General features: G+C 41.0%; 1 protein-coding gene and 1 non-coding gene across 2 annotated transcripts in view; one reads left to right on the top strand and one right to left on the bottom strand.

Annotated features, from left to right (window-relative positions):
• The window catches only part of LOC126195372 (odorant receptor Or2-like), an 88,870-nt gene that overhangs the window by 28,813 nt on the left and 43,636 nt on the right, over positions 1-16,421 (top strand). Inside the window, exon 3 of the mRNA XM_049933946.1 lies at positions 5,540-6,003. Within this exon, the coding sequence (XP_049789903.1) occupies positions 5,540-6,003 (464 nt within the window). The remainder of the gene's footprint in view (positions 1-5,539; positions 6,004-16,421) is intronic.
• Positions 15,283-15,357, bottom strand: Trnas-cga (transfer RNA serine (anticodon CGA)). Its single transcript has one exon. It is a non-coding gene; the product is annotated as a tRNA-Ser (tRNA).

Genomic DNA, 16,421 nt, shown 5'->3' with positions numbered 1-16,421 from the left:
GATGCTGTTCACGAACTGATATCTATTTTACGTCCACTAAACGTTCGATGGGCTTCAGATCGACTGATCTGGTCGACCAAATCATTCACTTGAGCTGCCCAGAATTCTCTTCAAACCTTCCACGAACAAATATGGCACAGCGACATGCAAACTTAAATTGCGTGAATGGCGGCAAAAGTCTCCAAGTAGCCGAACATAACCACTTCCGATCAATGATCGGTTCAGTTGGACCATAGAACACACTCCATTCCACGCAAACGCAGTACACCCATCTTGGAGCCAACACCAGCCTGTGTTGTTAACAACTTGGGTCCGTGGTCGGTGGAGTCTGTGCCACACTCGAAACTTTGCACCATCAGTGACCTGTTGAAATCGGGCTCATCTGGACAGGCCACGGTTTTCCAGTAGTCTAGGGTCCAACCGATGTGGTCACAGCCGGCCACGGTGGCCGAGCGGTTCTTGGCGTTTCAGTCCGAAACCGCGCGACTGCTACGATCGCAGGTTCGAATCCGGCCTCGGGCATCGGTGTGTGTGATGTCTTTAGGTTAGTTAGGTTTAAGTAGTTCTAAGTTTTAGGGGACTGATGACCTCAGATGTTAAGTCCCATAGTGCTTAGAGCCATTTTGATGTGGTCACGATCCCAGGGTAGGCTTTGTAGTAGATGATTTATTCCACCTCACACCACATTACGTCATCTTGCCACTGCTGCTTTCTCAACTGTTCTAATAAGAGTTTCGTTTACCTGCATATCATGGCTACAAAGCCAGAATATTACAATACATTCGTCGCAAGCTCCACACTGCTTTCTGCGTTTATTTAATGCAGTGTTGCATTTTTGCCAAATATAAATTTAGAAAGGGCAGCTAATCAAATTTTTACAGATATTAATAAGTGGTTCATAGCCAACTCACTGTCATTAAACTTTGAAAAGACACACTACATGCAGTTCAGAACTTCCAAGAGATTTCCTTCTGGTATGTGTATAAAATATGATGACATGGAAATAGGAGAAGTTGAGAGTGTAAAATTCTTGGGATTCAAACTTGATAATAAATTCAGTTGGGAGCAACATACTAACGAACCGCTGTTGTTGTTGTTGTAGTCTTCAGTCCTGAGACTGGTTTGATGCAGCTCTCCATGTTACTCTATCCTGTGCAAGCTTCTTCATCTCCCAGAACCTACTGCAACCTACATCCTTCTGAACGGCTTAGTGTATTCATCTCTTGGTCTCCCTCTACGATTTTTACCCTCCACACTGCCCTCCAATACTAAACTGGCGATCCCTTGATGCCTCAGAACTTGTCATACCAACCGATCCCTTCTTCTAGTGAAGTTGTGCCACAAACTTCTCTTCTCCCCAATCCTATTCAACACTTCCTCGTTCGTTATGTGATCTACCCATCTAATCTTCAGCATTCTTCTGTAGCAACACATTTCTAAAGCTTCTATTCTCTTCTCGTCTAAACTATTTCTCGTCCATGTTTCACTTCCACACATGTCTACATGGCTACACTCCATACAAATACTTTCAGAAACGACTTCCTGACACTTAAATCTATACTCGATGTTAACAAACTTCTCTTCTTCAGAAACGCTTTCCTCGCCATTGCCAGTCTACATTCTATATCCTCTCTACTTCGACCATCATCAGTTATTTTGCTCCCCAAATAGCAAAACTCCTTTACTACTTTAAGTGTCTCATTTCCTAATCTAATTCCCTCAGCATCACCCGACTTAATTGACTACACTCCATTATCCTCGTTTTGCTTTTGTTGATGTTCATCTTATATGTTCCTTTCAAGACACTGTCCATTCTGCTCAACTGCTTTTCCAAGTCCTTTGCTGTCTCTGACAGAATTACAATGTCATCGGCGAACCTCAAAGTTTTTATTTCTTCTCCATGGATTTTACTACCTATTCCGAATTTTTCTTTTGTTTCCTTTACTGCTTGCTCAATATACAGATTGAATAACATCGGGGAGAGGCTACAACCCTGTCTCTCTCCCTTCCCAACCACTGCTTCCCTTTCATGTCCCTCGACTCTTATAGCTGCCATCTGGTTTCGGTACAAATTGTAAATAGCTTTCCGCTCCTGGTATTTTACCCCTCCCACCTTCAGAATTTGAAAGAGAGTATTCCACTCAACATAGTCAAAAGCTTTCTCTAAGCCTACAAATGCTAGATACATAGGTTTGCCTTTCCTTAATCTAGCTTCTATGATAAGTCGTAGGGTCAGTATTGCCTCACGTGTTCCGATATTTCTACGGAACCCAAACTGATCTTCGCCGAGGTCGGCTTCTACTAGTTTTTCCATTCGTCTGTAAAGAATTCGCGTTAGTATTTTGCAGCTGTGACTTATTAAACTGATAGTTCGGTAATTTTCGTATCTGTTAACACCTGCTTTCTTTGGGATTGGAATTATTATATTCTTCTTCATGTCTGAGGTATTACGCCTGTCTCATACATCTTGCTCCCCAGATGGTAGAGTTTTGTCAGGACTGACTCTCCCAAGGCTGTCAGTAGTTCTAATGGAATGTTGTCGACTCCCGGGGCCTTGTTACGACTCAGGTCTTTCAGTGCTCTGTCGAACTCTTCACGCAGTATCATATCTCCCATTTCATCTTCGTCTACATCCTCTTCCATTTCCATAATATTGTCCTCAAGTACATCGCCCTTGTATAGGCCCTCTATATACTCCTTCCACCTTTCTGCTTTCCCTTCCTTGCTTAGAACTGGGTTTCCATCTGAGCTCTTGATATTCATACAAGTGTTTCTCTTTTCTTCAAAGGTCTCTTTAATTTTCCTGTAGGCAGTGTCTATTTGACCCCTAGTGAGATAAGCCTCTATATCCTTACATTTGTCCTCTAGCCATCCCTGCTTAGCCATTTTGCACTTCCTGTCGATCTCATTTTTGAGACGTTTGAATTCCTTTTTGCCTACTTCATTTACGGCATTTTTTATATTTTCTCCTTTCATCAATTAAATTCAATATTTCTTCTGTTACCCAAGGATTTCTACTAGCCCTCGTCTTTTTACCTACTTGATCCTCTGCTGCCTTCACTACTTCATCCCTCAAAGCTACCCATTCTTCTTCTACTGTATTTCTTTCCCCCATTCTTGTCAATTGTTCCCTTATGCTCTACCTGAAACTCGCTACAACCTCAGGTTCTTCCAGTTTATCCAGGTCCCATCTCCTTAAATTCACACCTTTTTGCAGTTTATTCAGTTTAATCTATAGTTCATAACCAATAGATTGTGGTCAGAGTCCACATCTGCCCCTGGAAATGTCTTACAATTTAAAACCTGGTTCCTAAATCTCTGTCTTACCATTATATAGTCTATCTGATACCTTTTAGTATCTGCAGGCTTGTTCCATGTATACAACCTTCTTTCACGATTCTTGAACCAAGTGTTAGCTATGATTAAGTTATGCTCTGCACAAAATTGTACCATGCGGCTTCCTCTTTCATTTCTTACCCCCAATCCATATTCACCTACTACGGTTCCGTCTCTCCCTTTTCCTACTGACGAATTCCAGTCACCCATGACTATTAAATTTTCGTCTCCCTTCACTATCTGAATAATTTCTTTTTTTTTTCATCATACATTTCTTCAATTTCTTCGTCATCTGCAGAGCCAGTTGGCATATAAACTTGTACTACTCTGGTAGGCGAGGGCTTTGTATCTATCTTGGCCACAATAATGCGTTCACTATGCTGTTTGTAGTAGCTTACTCGCATTCCTATTTTACTATTCATATTTAAACCTGCTCCTGCATTACCCCTATTTGATTTTGTGTTTATAATCCTGTGGTCACGTGACCAAAAGTCTTGTCCCACCTGCCACTGAACTTCACTAATTCCCACTATATCTAACTTTAACCTATCCATTTCCCTTTTTAAATTTTCTTACCTACCTGCCCGATTAAGGGATCTGACATTCCACGCTCCGATCCGTAGAACGCCAGTTTTCTTTCTCCTGATAACAACGTCCTCCTGAGTAGTCCCCGCCCGGAGATCCGAATGGGGGACTATTTTACCTCCGGAATATTTTACTCAAGAGGACGCCATCATCATTTAACCATATAGTAAAGCTGCTATAGCGCCTAAACCAAGTCTGTGTTTGCAATGCGAATGATATCCGACATAGGAGATATAAATACAAAAAAACTGGCATATTTTGCTTATTTTCACTCCATTATGTTATATGGTATCGTATTTTGGGGTAACTCCACAAACAGAGAAAACATTTTTAAAGTACAGAAGCGTATAATAAGAGTAATGAGTAGTGTAAATCCAAGAACATCATGTCGAAACCTATTCAAAGAATTGGGCATATTAACCACAGTTTCTCAGTATATTTATTCCTTAATGAAGTCTGTTGTAAATAATACATCTCCTTTTCCAAGTAACTGCTTAGTACAAAGTATCAATACTAGGAATAAAAACAATATACATAAAGATTTAAAATCACTTACTCTTGCCCAATAAGTTATAGCAACCATTAAGAGTTTAGTTTCAGACAAGGCATAATTTAGACATAATTTAAAAGAATTTTTTGTGGCCAACTCCTTCTATTCCATCCATGGGTTTCTCAACAAGTGCACTAGACCATTTTAATGAAAATTTATTATACTTTAATTTTTTACAATACTTACTTGTAACAGCCAAGTAACTATCTACTGTGTGAATGATGGATTATAACAAGCAAATATAAGTCTTAAGTCTGTAAATACTGGAAGTTTAATTTTAGATTTTGTACATAATCTGACTGTTCTTAACTGAGGATCACCGAAATGAATAATTTACTTAAATTTTTGACAATACTTGGTTGTAATAGCCAAGAAACCAGCAAATGTCTGAATGTTGGATTTAATGAAAGCAGATGTAACTATTAAACCTGTAAATATTAGAAGTTTAAATTTAATTCATGTACATAATTTTACTCTTTATTGACTGAGGATCATTAAAATTAATGAAACTCAAGTTTTTCTAGTTACATTTTTGTAATGTGTTTATCTGACTTGTTCCACACCCAGGAGCATTCCCACTTTTATGGGTCTATGGAATGAATAATTAATCTAATCTAATCTAATGTAATCTCAGTGACATCTGTACACAAACGTCACCCCCGTCGGTCGTTACGTGGAGGGCATGGACCACTGCACCCTCCACGATGAGAGGCAAGGCCCGAAATTTGTTCTCAGTACGCTATTGTTACTGTGGATCTCGCAAAATTAATTCCCTACCGATTTCCCATATGAAATACGGCATGCGTCTAGCACCAACTAACGCTCCGCTTTCATAATTTGTTAATTCCCGTCGAGCGGCTATAATAAAGTCGTAAACAATTTCACGTGACTCACCTGAGTAAAAGAGATTTCATATCTTGTTTACGCGACACTACCGCCATCTGTATATGAGCATATCGCTACCACCTTATTGTAAAGTGTGACTGCTAACAGTAACTGGAACTTTAATAAATATTAACTTGTTTGTGTGATCATTTTTGCTATGCAGACGTTACTTTCTGTTTCCAGATGCGCTTCGGCTTTGATGAGTTCCTGAGGGCCGACGAGTTGCGGCTCCTGCACCTCAGAAGCCGCTCGCACCGCCGCTTCGTGTCGGCCTATCTGTGTTCGGGCCTGTTTACCTCAGCGGCGTTTGTCTCCATTCCCGTCAGCGCTGAAGGGTTTCCATTCGTAATGGCGCTGCCGTATGACGCATGTCAGCCGTTCGCCTTCGCCGCCACGTGGTTGTACACTGCCTACCTCGTCTTCTATGTGGTTACAGCCAACAGGGCTGCCGACTCCTTCAACATCAGCCTGATCGTTCAACTGCGCAACCAACTCTATCTGTTGAGCAGAAAGCTTTGCAACCTAAACGACTGCATCTCACACACGAAATCGTCTTCGACCAAAGAAACACAGCGCTCAGAAGATGTAAGCCAAGACGTTTACTATCAGCTTCGAAAGTGCATCCTTCATCATCAGTCAATCATAAGGTATTAATAAACAAATAACTAGAACAATTAGCAACCCTAAAGGGGGACATTTCAGGAATTCGTGTAGATCATACGCTTAGGTTTTGATAAACTGTAGCCGGCGGGAGTGGCCAAGTGGTTCTAGGCGCTTCAGTCTGGAACCGCGTGACTGCTACGGTCACAGGTTCGAATCCTGCCTCGGGCATGGATGTGTGTGACGTCCTTAGGTTGGTTAGGTTTAAGTAGTTCTAAGTTATAGGGGACTGATGACCTCAGATGTTAAGTCCCATAGTGCTCGCAGCCATTTTAACCATTTTACTCGCTGCGAGCTGTCGCCTGTGTTAATGCAACGCCACATAACGTACCTGTCGTGAATTTTCTTCTTCCTGATAGTTTTTGGGAACACACTGCAGGTACAATGAGGGCACCCCCTCTGCCGCTTTCGATGGAAAATGTTTGATCAGTCACAATACAGTACACTGGCTATGAATACAACAACAATTTGGCACAGGCCACGAGCTTAAGACCTGCGTCGAGAAGTGGTGACTGCCGTCCATAACGAGGGTATTGGAAAGTTGGTACAACGCTACAAGTCTAAGCGGCGACTATCTATAGAAATAGCTGGAAGGTGCAGCAAATTGTTTGCAGATGAAACATTTTTTTATTTTCACTGTGGTTTCCATTTCACGACTGATCTGACCTCACCTTCCGAATAGCCCTCGAAATTTACTGCTTTGTGTCCCACCATACCGCAGCAGAAGCCTCAGCTGTGATCGCTGACACAAGTTTATGCATTTCGCTACTTGCATTAGTGATAACATATGTAGATTCCGTTTGAAAAACCGACGGGCGCTCAATAAGTAATGCAACAATTTTCTTCTGAAAGCGTGTTGGTTCTATTCAGGATTCCAATACACCACACTATTCCTCACTCTTTGGCTATAAAAACCTTATTTCATTGCTTAATCTCAGTTCATTGTGACCTCCTCAGTAGGAGGGTCTGTATGGTGGCTTAGTACTAACCCACTGGTTGATGTCGGAGCCAGCCTCTTGCTTCATCAGTAACTTCCCAATTCTTCACTACTGCTTCCCGTGTAATGCATCCTTTATTTGGCCAAACAGGTGGAAGTCGGAAGTTCCGAGATCTGGGTTATAGGACGGATCAGGGAGGCCAGTCCAATGAAATTTTGTGAGCTGTATTCGCGTGTGGAAAACTTGTGTGAAGCCTGTCGTTGTAACGCAGAAGTTCGCCTGCATTTTTATAGCGACGGATCCGCTGAAATAATTTCATCAGTTTCCTGAGGATAGCACAGTACACCACGAGGGACATTAAACAGAGTAATCTTTTGTTTCCGGGTCCAAGTGATGAACCCATGTTTCATCGTCTGTGACGATGTTCGTCAAAACATTGTCGCTATCAGCCTCGTAATGGGCAAGCTACTCCGCTCAGAAAGTTCATCAGAATGTTAGAGAATTAAAAAAGAAAGTACTGATCTTCCACTGGGCTCACATAATTTCAGAGTTTGATATATTATGTCTGAGAAAGACGTGTATAGAGGGTCCATATGTCAAACATATAAATTATTAATCAGCAGTATGGAGAGTATAGAGGAAGGAGTTGTTATACGACAGCGTGCTGAAATGTAATGAACCCGAATTATTCACTTTGTTCTCAGTAGCGGTTCACATATTACAGGCCATGCATTAATCGGTCAACTTTCCTCCTTCGCTGACGCAAATTGTAACCCCCATGCCGTCAGGAAGTTCCCAACTGTAGTGTCCAACATGGGGTGTGTAACGTATCTCTGTCGCTGAGTGAGAAGCACAGTGCTGTTTCGAACCGCCCACACATGGAGCATGCTCTTCTCAGTTTGTCAGTCCCAGACTACACACGAGAGCTGCGGAATGTGCAGCAATCTGGCGCAGTGTGAACCCCGTCATTGATCATCCTCCATAGAGTCACAACTTGGCCCCATCCGATTTTCATCTGTTTCCATAACTAAAAGAACATCTCCGGGGACTTCGCTTTGATAGTGATGAACTGGTGGAAGCAGAGGTGAGGCTGTGACTCTTTTAACAGTGTCAAACAGTCTACAGTGAATATATCAACAATCTGGTCTCCTGTTTGGAGAAATGCTTTGTTCACCATGGTGACTATGTTCAGAAATAAACATGTAGATATGAAAAATAAAGTCGTAGAATGTTAATGAAGATTTTTATTCAAAAAGCTTTAAGATATTTAACATAAAAATTCGTAATCATTACTTTTCAGCACGCCCCGTACATATTAAAAATAACTAGTTGATATCTACTGAAACCAAGCTATTTTGCTTAGAACAACAATTGGCAGCATTACATTGCTTTTCTGCCTTGGTACATACCATTTCCAATTCTAACAGTGTATAAACACCCCTGGAAATGTTGCGAATATTTATAGAAAAACTGAATCATTACTATGTCGTCCAGCAGACGAAAGAAGCAAATGGTAGTATTCAGAATGAAATTTTTAATCAGTGGTGGAATGTAGACTAATTAGGAACTTCCTGGTAAATAAAACTGTGTGTCAGATAGAGACTCAGCACCCTTCCCTCTTGCCGATTTTCGTATCAGCGCACACTCCGCTGCATACTGGAAATTTTATTTTAAAACCGTCCCACAGTCTATGGCTAAGCCACGTGTTCACAATATCCTTTCATCCTCTACTGTAAAGTTTGGGATGTTGGAAATAAGATATTTGCGTAAGTGAAGCTGTGAGAACGGCTTCTCGAGAAGTGCGTGGGTAGCTAAGTCGGTAGAGCAATTGCCTGCAAAAGGCTTAGGTCACGACTTCCTATCTTGGACTGCACACAGTTTTAATCTGCTTGGAAGTTTCAAATGGTAGTATGTTGTACAGTTTACAATATATTGAGCTAAGAGATTAGTAGTATAATTATGGAAAATCGCAGTCCTATTCTTTACAGGCCATTATAAACTAAAAAGCCACTCACTGTATACTGTCCAAAATCGGCAGTCCTGCTCTCTGTACGCATCCAACTTTCAGACATGGCCCCAGTACGATGTCATCACTCACTCTCGTGCAAAGCCAAATAGACTCTCAAAATAAGTGCTACTATAATATTTTCCTGTCTCATACAGTGACTCATAATCTCCAAAGCAGGTTAAAGAAAAAAGAATTACAATTTTCAATTCAAAGATATGCTCTGCTACGATGGGCTTCAGGGATAATAATATCTTTGAACAATGTTCTAAAATTCTCTCTATGACCACGAATGACTTTTCAGTCTTTGTGTCGAAAGTGTAATATCGCTTTAAAGAAACAAAAATTTTCTGAGTTATTTGCCAAGATTATATAAACTCATAAATTCAGGCACTTTTCGCCATATTCTACTTGAAACTGTGTGGGGAACTTAAGGTTTATCATAATAGCAAGGCACGAATATTAAATGTAGTAAAAAAGTGAAACTATGTCGTTCCTGAAAGATTTTCACAATATCAAGTTTTCCGTCGATTTTGTGCTACTCCAGTACAACTGGAGAGTGTAGCGTGCTATTAGAGTTTAGGGGGAATCCCAAGTCGGTTGAGGCGTGAATTTTAAATTTGACTCAGGAGGGAGGTGTGCTAGGGTGGTCCGCGTAGCTGTTGGCAGCCACTGTGCCAGGGTGGCGTAGTGGTTAGTGCACTGCCTAGCCAGCAGGATACCCTGGTGGAATCCTTGCATCGTTACAAATCTTAATTCGACACTTCAGTCTGCACATATGCATAATTAAATGTAGTTATTACGTCAGTTTTAGACTCTGTAAGGGCCTATTCTATTGACAGATGCTCAATAGTCGGACTACCACACTTAGATGTAATGTAACCACCCTTTTTTTGCAGCTCGAAACGGAAAGGACGGTTATAAATGAATTTCTCATAAGTCTTCTTATGCAGTGAATGTGCCCCGCTCCTTCGTTTTGTGTGAGTACTCCAACGTATGATCACTTTCCGTTATATTCTCAGTAAATGCCGAGATCTTGTATGCTTGAGCAGTTCATATTCTTCCCTCATGATACTGTTTCCGCCAAGCACCCACATTTGCATTCTGTACACTTCAGGTAAATAACTGACTATAGGCAGACAGAGCATAGTTCATAAGCGTTTATCTGTCTTGATTGTCTGGAAGGTTTAATTGTAATCCAGTCAACATCTGTGTAATCTTTTTCCTCCCTTGAGCTGCATTTCCACCTAGGCACTATTTGCGCAAATTGTGATATGCAGCTGTTATTGATACTACATGGGGCAACTCAACGATACACGGTGACGTGGCTACATGGCGCTTGCGGCATTGTTGCACGCCGCACTAGGCAAATAAAAATTCGTATTTTCTCTTCCTGTGTACTCGTCAGTTGTGATCTTGCGAAGGCACATGTCTTCCATGTGACGTGAAATCATCCCATACTTCCTTTTCTTCTAAGGCTGAGCTCTTACGGCTGCGTTGCAAATTCTCCATGCCACTAGGATTGTGGATTTACAAAATCTCCTTGATCCACGAACAACATTTCAAACGTTCCTGTCGTTTCCAAATGAAGGGCTTATTTCAATACTGGTAAAAGTCCATTACCTCCACTTTTCTGCCTATAATGCTTCGGAAATTAATTATCTAAAGAAACAGAAAGAAAGATTCATCTCTAGCAAGAAGCCATATGCTTGAATATTTCTGGTATCTCAACTGCAGATTTTTCAGCGTTCATTTCACTTTAGGACTCTCTGTCTCAATATGAACAAATATGGACTTGTACCACTATTGAAATAAGCCCTTGAAATGTTCCTTGATACGAGTACAGTGCTTTAGCAGTGAATTTTTTTTCGGAAGAAGCTGTGATGATAGACAAATGTTGTAATAACAGTTTCTGCATTTTCCACAGATAGCGACAGTGGTTTTCTAAATGTATGAAATACTGATGCCAACAGCTGAAAACTGTTGTCCACTTCTTTGCGAGCATGAAAGTGTCGGTAGTTTTCTGTCTCCTACAGACACTCACTCTTGATAGTCTGAAAACCGTTTCATAAAGTGTACCTGTGGTAGAATTGCATCATCGAACGCTGATCCCTACGGTGTTACCTGATTGCTTCTAAGAAGAGGTTCAGGAGGCGGTAATGCCTACTCATTTTTTGTCATTCCTTTGTAGACCAAAATTTCTCGGAAAACTCCACCGTCTGAAACGTGACCCTGACAGCTTCTATTAGCGTTTTAGAAATAATAGTTATTATCAATAATGACCATCGGAACAATGCTAAAAGTTCCTCTGAAACCAAAATACATGCTGCCAATGATCTTTGGGTATGGAATCACTAGGCGTTGCCCATCACAGGCCCCGATACAGTGCAGGTAATTCCAATAAACCGCAAAACGTTTGACAGTGTTTCTCCACTCATCTTCAGTGGATGGAATCATCCTATTCATAATTGAATGTTATATGGAGAATAGAAGCCTTTGAAATGTGGTGCTACAGAAGAATGCTGAAGATTAGATGGGTAGATCACGTAACTAATGATGAAGTATTGATTAGGATTGGGGAGAAGAGAAGTTTGTGGCACAACTTGACAAGAAGAAGGGATCGGTTGGTAGGACATGTTCTGAGGCATCAAGGGATCACCAATTTAGTATTGGAGGGCAGAGTGGAGGGTAAAAATCGTAGAGGGAGACCAAGAGATGAATACACTAAGCAGATTCAGAAGGATGTAGGCTGCAGTACGTATTGGGAGATGAAGAAGCTTGCACAGGATAGAGTAGCATGGAGAGCTGCATCAAACCAGTCTCAAGACTGAAGACCACAACAACAACAACAACAACATGGAGAGGCATGGGATCATCACACATGAGTATAGCTGTTATCGACATTCTGGCCTAGGAGCAGCTACTTCTTAATCTGCTAGAATCTCATTTGGCATTGCGAGTCAGTACAGTATTCTCTCAAAGGAAAACTGCTTGTCAGTAAAGGGAATGGAAGTCCCCTGTATGAGGTTCTATCGGTTAATCACTCGGCTCTGGAGGCGGACTCAGTTGTAGAATACTAAAGTATAACAAATTAATACACGATTTACAAGCCCATGTGGGAACGGTGATGTCGGCAGCCATCTTATCACTACATAAGGTGCCCTAATACGTGTCTAATACGTGCCTATAGGAAAAATTTATTTCTTCCGTGCTTGAAGACTGCAGATTACTGTTTGCAAGAACAGAACTAATGGTATGTTTGACCCAGAGGAAGACTGTCTAAGTGTACTTAGTTCCAACAAACAATTCTTACGTGGTGTCCTAGTTACTTCTATGTAGTGAAAACTACGGCTTACTGAACATCTGCTGCACTGTGTTTAGGATTATTCCGCAATGTGTCTACTGCTGCAATGAGAGTATATGAAGGTGTGCTGTTGTACCACTTAACCCTGAAGCAATGCAAAACTGAGAGGGAAAGCTATATTTGCCTGCCAACCTGGAAGTTGTGTAGAAATTCTTAAAGCAGACGCGAACAAGTGCAGCGTGAATGTTATGTTGAAGGTATATGAACATATTGTTCAACATTCACAACACTGTTTTCCTTAATACCATCAGACATCGGTACTGATGAATTAGGATTCGTTTCCAAGAACAATGTTGTTCTGCAAGTCATAAGAAAAAGAAGCAATATATAAAACAGGCTTAAACCATTCCCTACCACTGAAGATACTCCTTTAAGTGCAGTTAATGTGTCATGTATACAAACGAAAAATGGAAATGAAAGAGTTCTAAGTCCTATAAAGGAAAGCTGGAGGATTTGACTAAAACAGTTACCATAAAAAAATTTAAACTGTCACTGGGAAGGAAAGAATTTGAATATATGCAAGAAGGCTTACAAGTGGCCTTAAACACAATACATGGAAAAATCTGTATGCTACTTGGGAATGTAAGATACCTGCACTTATAGTAAACAAAATGGAAAGTGTCCATATGTTTGAGTACTTGCAGAAAATGATGGACCCTAAGCCGTTTACTGTGATAGAAGATATACACTCACGGAAAGAAATCGCAGCACCAAGAAGGAGTTGTGTGACCAAAACAAAAGTTGGTAGGCGTGTTTCCACATCTGAAAGGTGATGTCTATTCACATTTCGCGCCAGCGCGTAAGAGGGGCGCTAGTAGAGCCCCTACGGGGAAGCAACTTATGTATTCTTTACACTCATGCTGTAACGTCCTTGAGCGTAAGTTACCTTTGAGATTGGACATGGTGAGTTGATGTTAGTCAAAAATGCGTTTAAGGCTACGTGGACGACGCTTTCAACACCTCACACAGTCTGAACAAGGTCGTGTAATAAGGCTACACGGAGCTGGATATTCCTTCTGCGGTACTACAAAAAAGACTTGGCAGGATTGTAGCCACTGTCTGTACGTGATTACTGGCAGCGGTGATCGTGAGAGTGTATGGTCGTAAGAAGACCGGGTTCCAGGACGACTACATGGCACTACCGAGAGGGAAGACCATCGTCTTCTGCGTATTGCTCTGGCGCATCTTACTGCATCGCCAATAGCAGCTTGAGCAGCAGTTTCTACTACAGTGATACAAACCGGTTACTTCGAGGACACCTGCGAGCCAGACGCCCTGTAGCTTACATTCCACTGGCGCCAAATCACTGGCGTTTGCGACTTCAGTGATGTCAAGCAACAGCCCATCGCAAGGCAGTGTGGAGGTCTTTTCTGATGATGGCTTATTCTATTTCGGTGCCAACGATGGCCGTGTGTGGGTCAGAAGAGGGCCACTTGAGGACCTTCAACCAACCTATCGGCGTGCTATACACACACGACGTACACCTAAAGCTATAACCTGGGATTCATTTCGTCTGACATCGGAGCATTCTCGTGGTTATACCACTAACCCTAAATGCAAATTTGTACCTAAGTCAGGTGATTCGATCTGTTGCGTAGTCATTCATGGGCAGCATTCCAGGGGGTGTTTTACAACAGGATAGCTCTCGTCAACATACCGCTGTTGTAGCCCAACGTGATCTGCAGGGTCTCGACGTGTTTCCTTGGCCAGTTCGATCACCAGGCCGGTCTCCAGTAGAGCACAAGTGGAACACGATCGGGCGACAACTCCAGCGTCATTCACAAACAGCTCTATCTTGGCTGACCGAGTGCATGGAACTCCATCCCAAAAGCTAAAGTCTGGCACCCAAACAACACAAAGCATGCACGTCTGCATATTTGCATTCAACATTCTGGTAACAGCATTTGAATTTCCAATGGGTTACAACGCGCTTACGATAATCTGTGATCTTGCAGTGTTAGTTACTTAAATATGTTACCTACAAAAATGTATTCCCGAGTTTTCGTTACTTTACTTTAATTAATTTTTGCTGCTGTATTTTCTTCCGTCAGTGTATAAATTATACGGAAAATCAGGATATGACTAAAGGATACAATATATCAGCATTTACTGCAAATACAATGGAATGTGCTCATATACTGAAATGCTTACTGGAGGATCTTCGAACAAACCTTTCATACACTTACTTTCCTGTCTGGATCTGCTTAAAAGGATGACTACAGTGTTTCTAATTGAGATGATTTCCACATTATGCATCTTGCCACAGAAAAGCTATTTGCAGAATTTAAAACAGGAGGAATTTAACGATCATTTGTTTGCTAAGCTAGTAAACGCAAAACTATGTGGTTAAATACCATTAGAATTTGTGTAAGAGTTTGCGGTGTTTATGAGTTAACTCAAAGAAACAGATACAGGTATGTTTTCGTGACGTCCCAGATCTTGTTCTGCTACTGGTTGGAGCCAACAGAGCAACAATCCCATTGATCTCTGTTTACGAAACTAATATCACTGTCTAGTGCTCTTTGTAGTTATACTCTTGCGTATTAGGAAAATAAACAGTTTATGTAATACATCGGATTAAAATTGCTCCAAACTACGTTATCTGAGTATGATTTTTTTGCTATGCTTTCCAGCAATGTAAAGTCGAAGGTTAATCGCGCCATACTGCTTAACCAGAGTTAGGTCTGAGTATTATTCAGTACTTCATTATGATAAGAAAAAGAGATTCAGTCTGTAAACGTTATAGAAGCCCCGAACGGCAAATGTTACACCCTTTCTGCCTTTAAACTGGTAATAACTTAACATCTAGTTGGCGTGAGATCATAAGTAATAAATCGCTATTCATTACCGTGAATTATAGTTTTATACTGTTAAACATTTTCTGCTATCTTCTTACCTTTTGAAATTGTACTTGATGCAGTGAAGCCTTACACTGAAACTTCCTGGCAGATTAAAACTGTGTTCCGGACCGAGACTCGAACTCGGGACCTTTGCCTTTCGGGGGCAAGTGCTCTACCAACTGAGCTACCGAAGCAGAACTAGCACTCCTGGAAGAAAGTATACTGCGGAAACATGGCTTATCCACAGCCTGGGGGATGTCTCCAGAATGAAGTTTTCACTCTGCAGCGGAGTGTGCGCTGATATGAATCTTCCTGGCTCATTAAAACTGTGTGCCGGACGGAGACTCGAACTCGGGACATTTGGCCCCGAAAGGCAAAGGTCCCGAGTTCGAGTCTCGGTCCGGCACACAGTTTTAATCTGAGAAAAATTTCATATCAGCGCACACTCCGTTGGAGAGTGAAAACCTCAGAAGAACTTACATCGATGTTTAACAAGAGTTCTTCTACTCAAGAGTATAGCACAAACAAAACAAGAAAAAGTCGTAAGTGCGAAATGAACTAACAAATCATATGCAAAGATAAAAACAGTGTATGGAAAGGTCGAGACTAGCAAGAGAGTAGACCCATTTTCATATTGCAAGACATATAGGGCCATCGTAAGAAAATTCAAGTGTATAATGACGCACATTAATAGTTAAAACAGTGATGATGAACCTACATAGGCAATGTTTAAGAGGAAACGAGAAATTCAGTTAAGTAACATGGTATTATCGATTTCAGAGAAAACAATTAAGTAAAAATTGATGGCAACCACATAGCCACCATATTTAAAAAAATCATTCCTCATTCGCAAGTATTAGAGTGAACAGTTCAAGGTATAAAGCTATAGGACACGTAACGAATAGACGCCACTGTTTCATACATACACGTAACCAAAATTGATTCATTCCTTTGCCAATACATTATGTACGTCATTAAATTTCAGAAGCAAAAATCCCCAAGATGTTTATACTATCTCATATAAATCACTTAATATATGAAATATAATGAGGCACAAACTTAGCACACCACAGCCACAGTTTTTATTTTCTGATGTGTCGAAATATACTATTATCATCTGACAGATTTATACAAAAGGTACTAAGGCAAATACTAATAATTACCAGTCTCACACTTACTTCTTTCTTGATGATACTGGGAGGGATTATGCACACAAGAACTGTAAAACAACTATCAAATAGCAAAATTTTTAGTGAGC

This window comes from Schistocerca nitens, chromosome 7, assembly GCF_023898315.1.
Source record: "Schistocerca nitens isolate TAMUIC-IGC-003100 chromosome 7, iqSchNite1.1, whole genome shotgun sequence".
Taxonomy (NCBI): domain Eukaryota; kingdom Metazoa; phylum Arthropoda; class Insecta; order Orthoptera; family Acrididae; genus Schistocerca; species Schistocerca nitens.
Note: the sequence above shows the minus strand (reverse complement) of the source record. Positions and strands in the feature narration are given on the sequence as shown.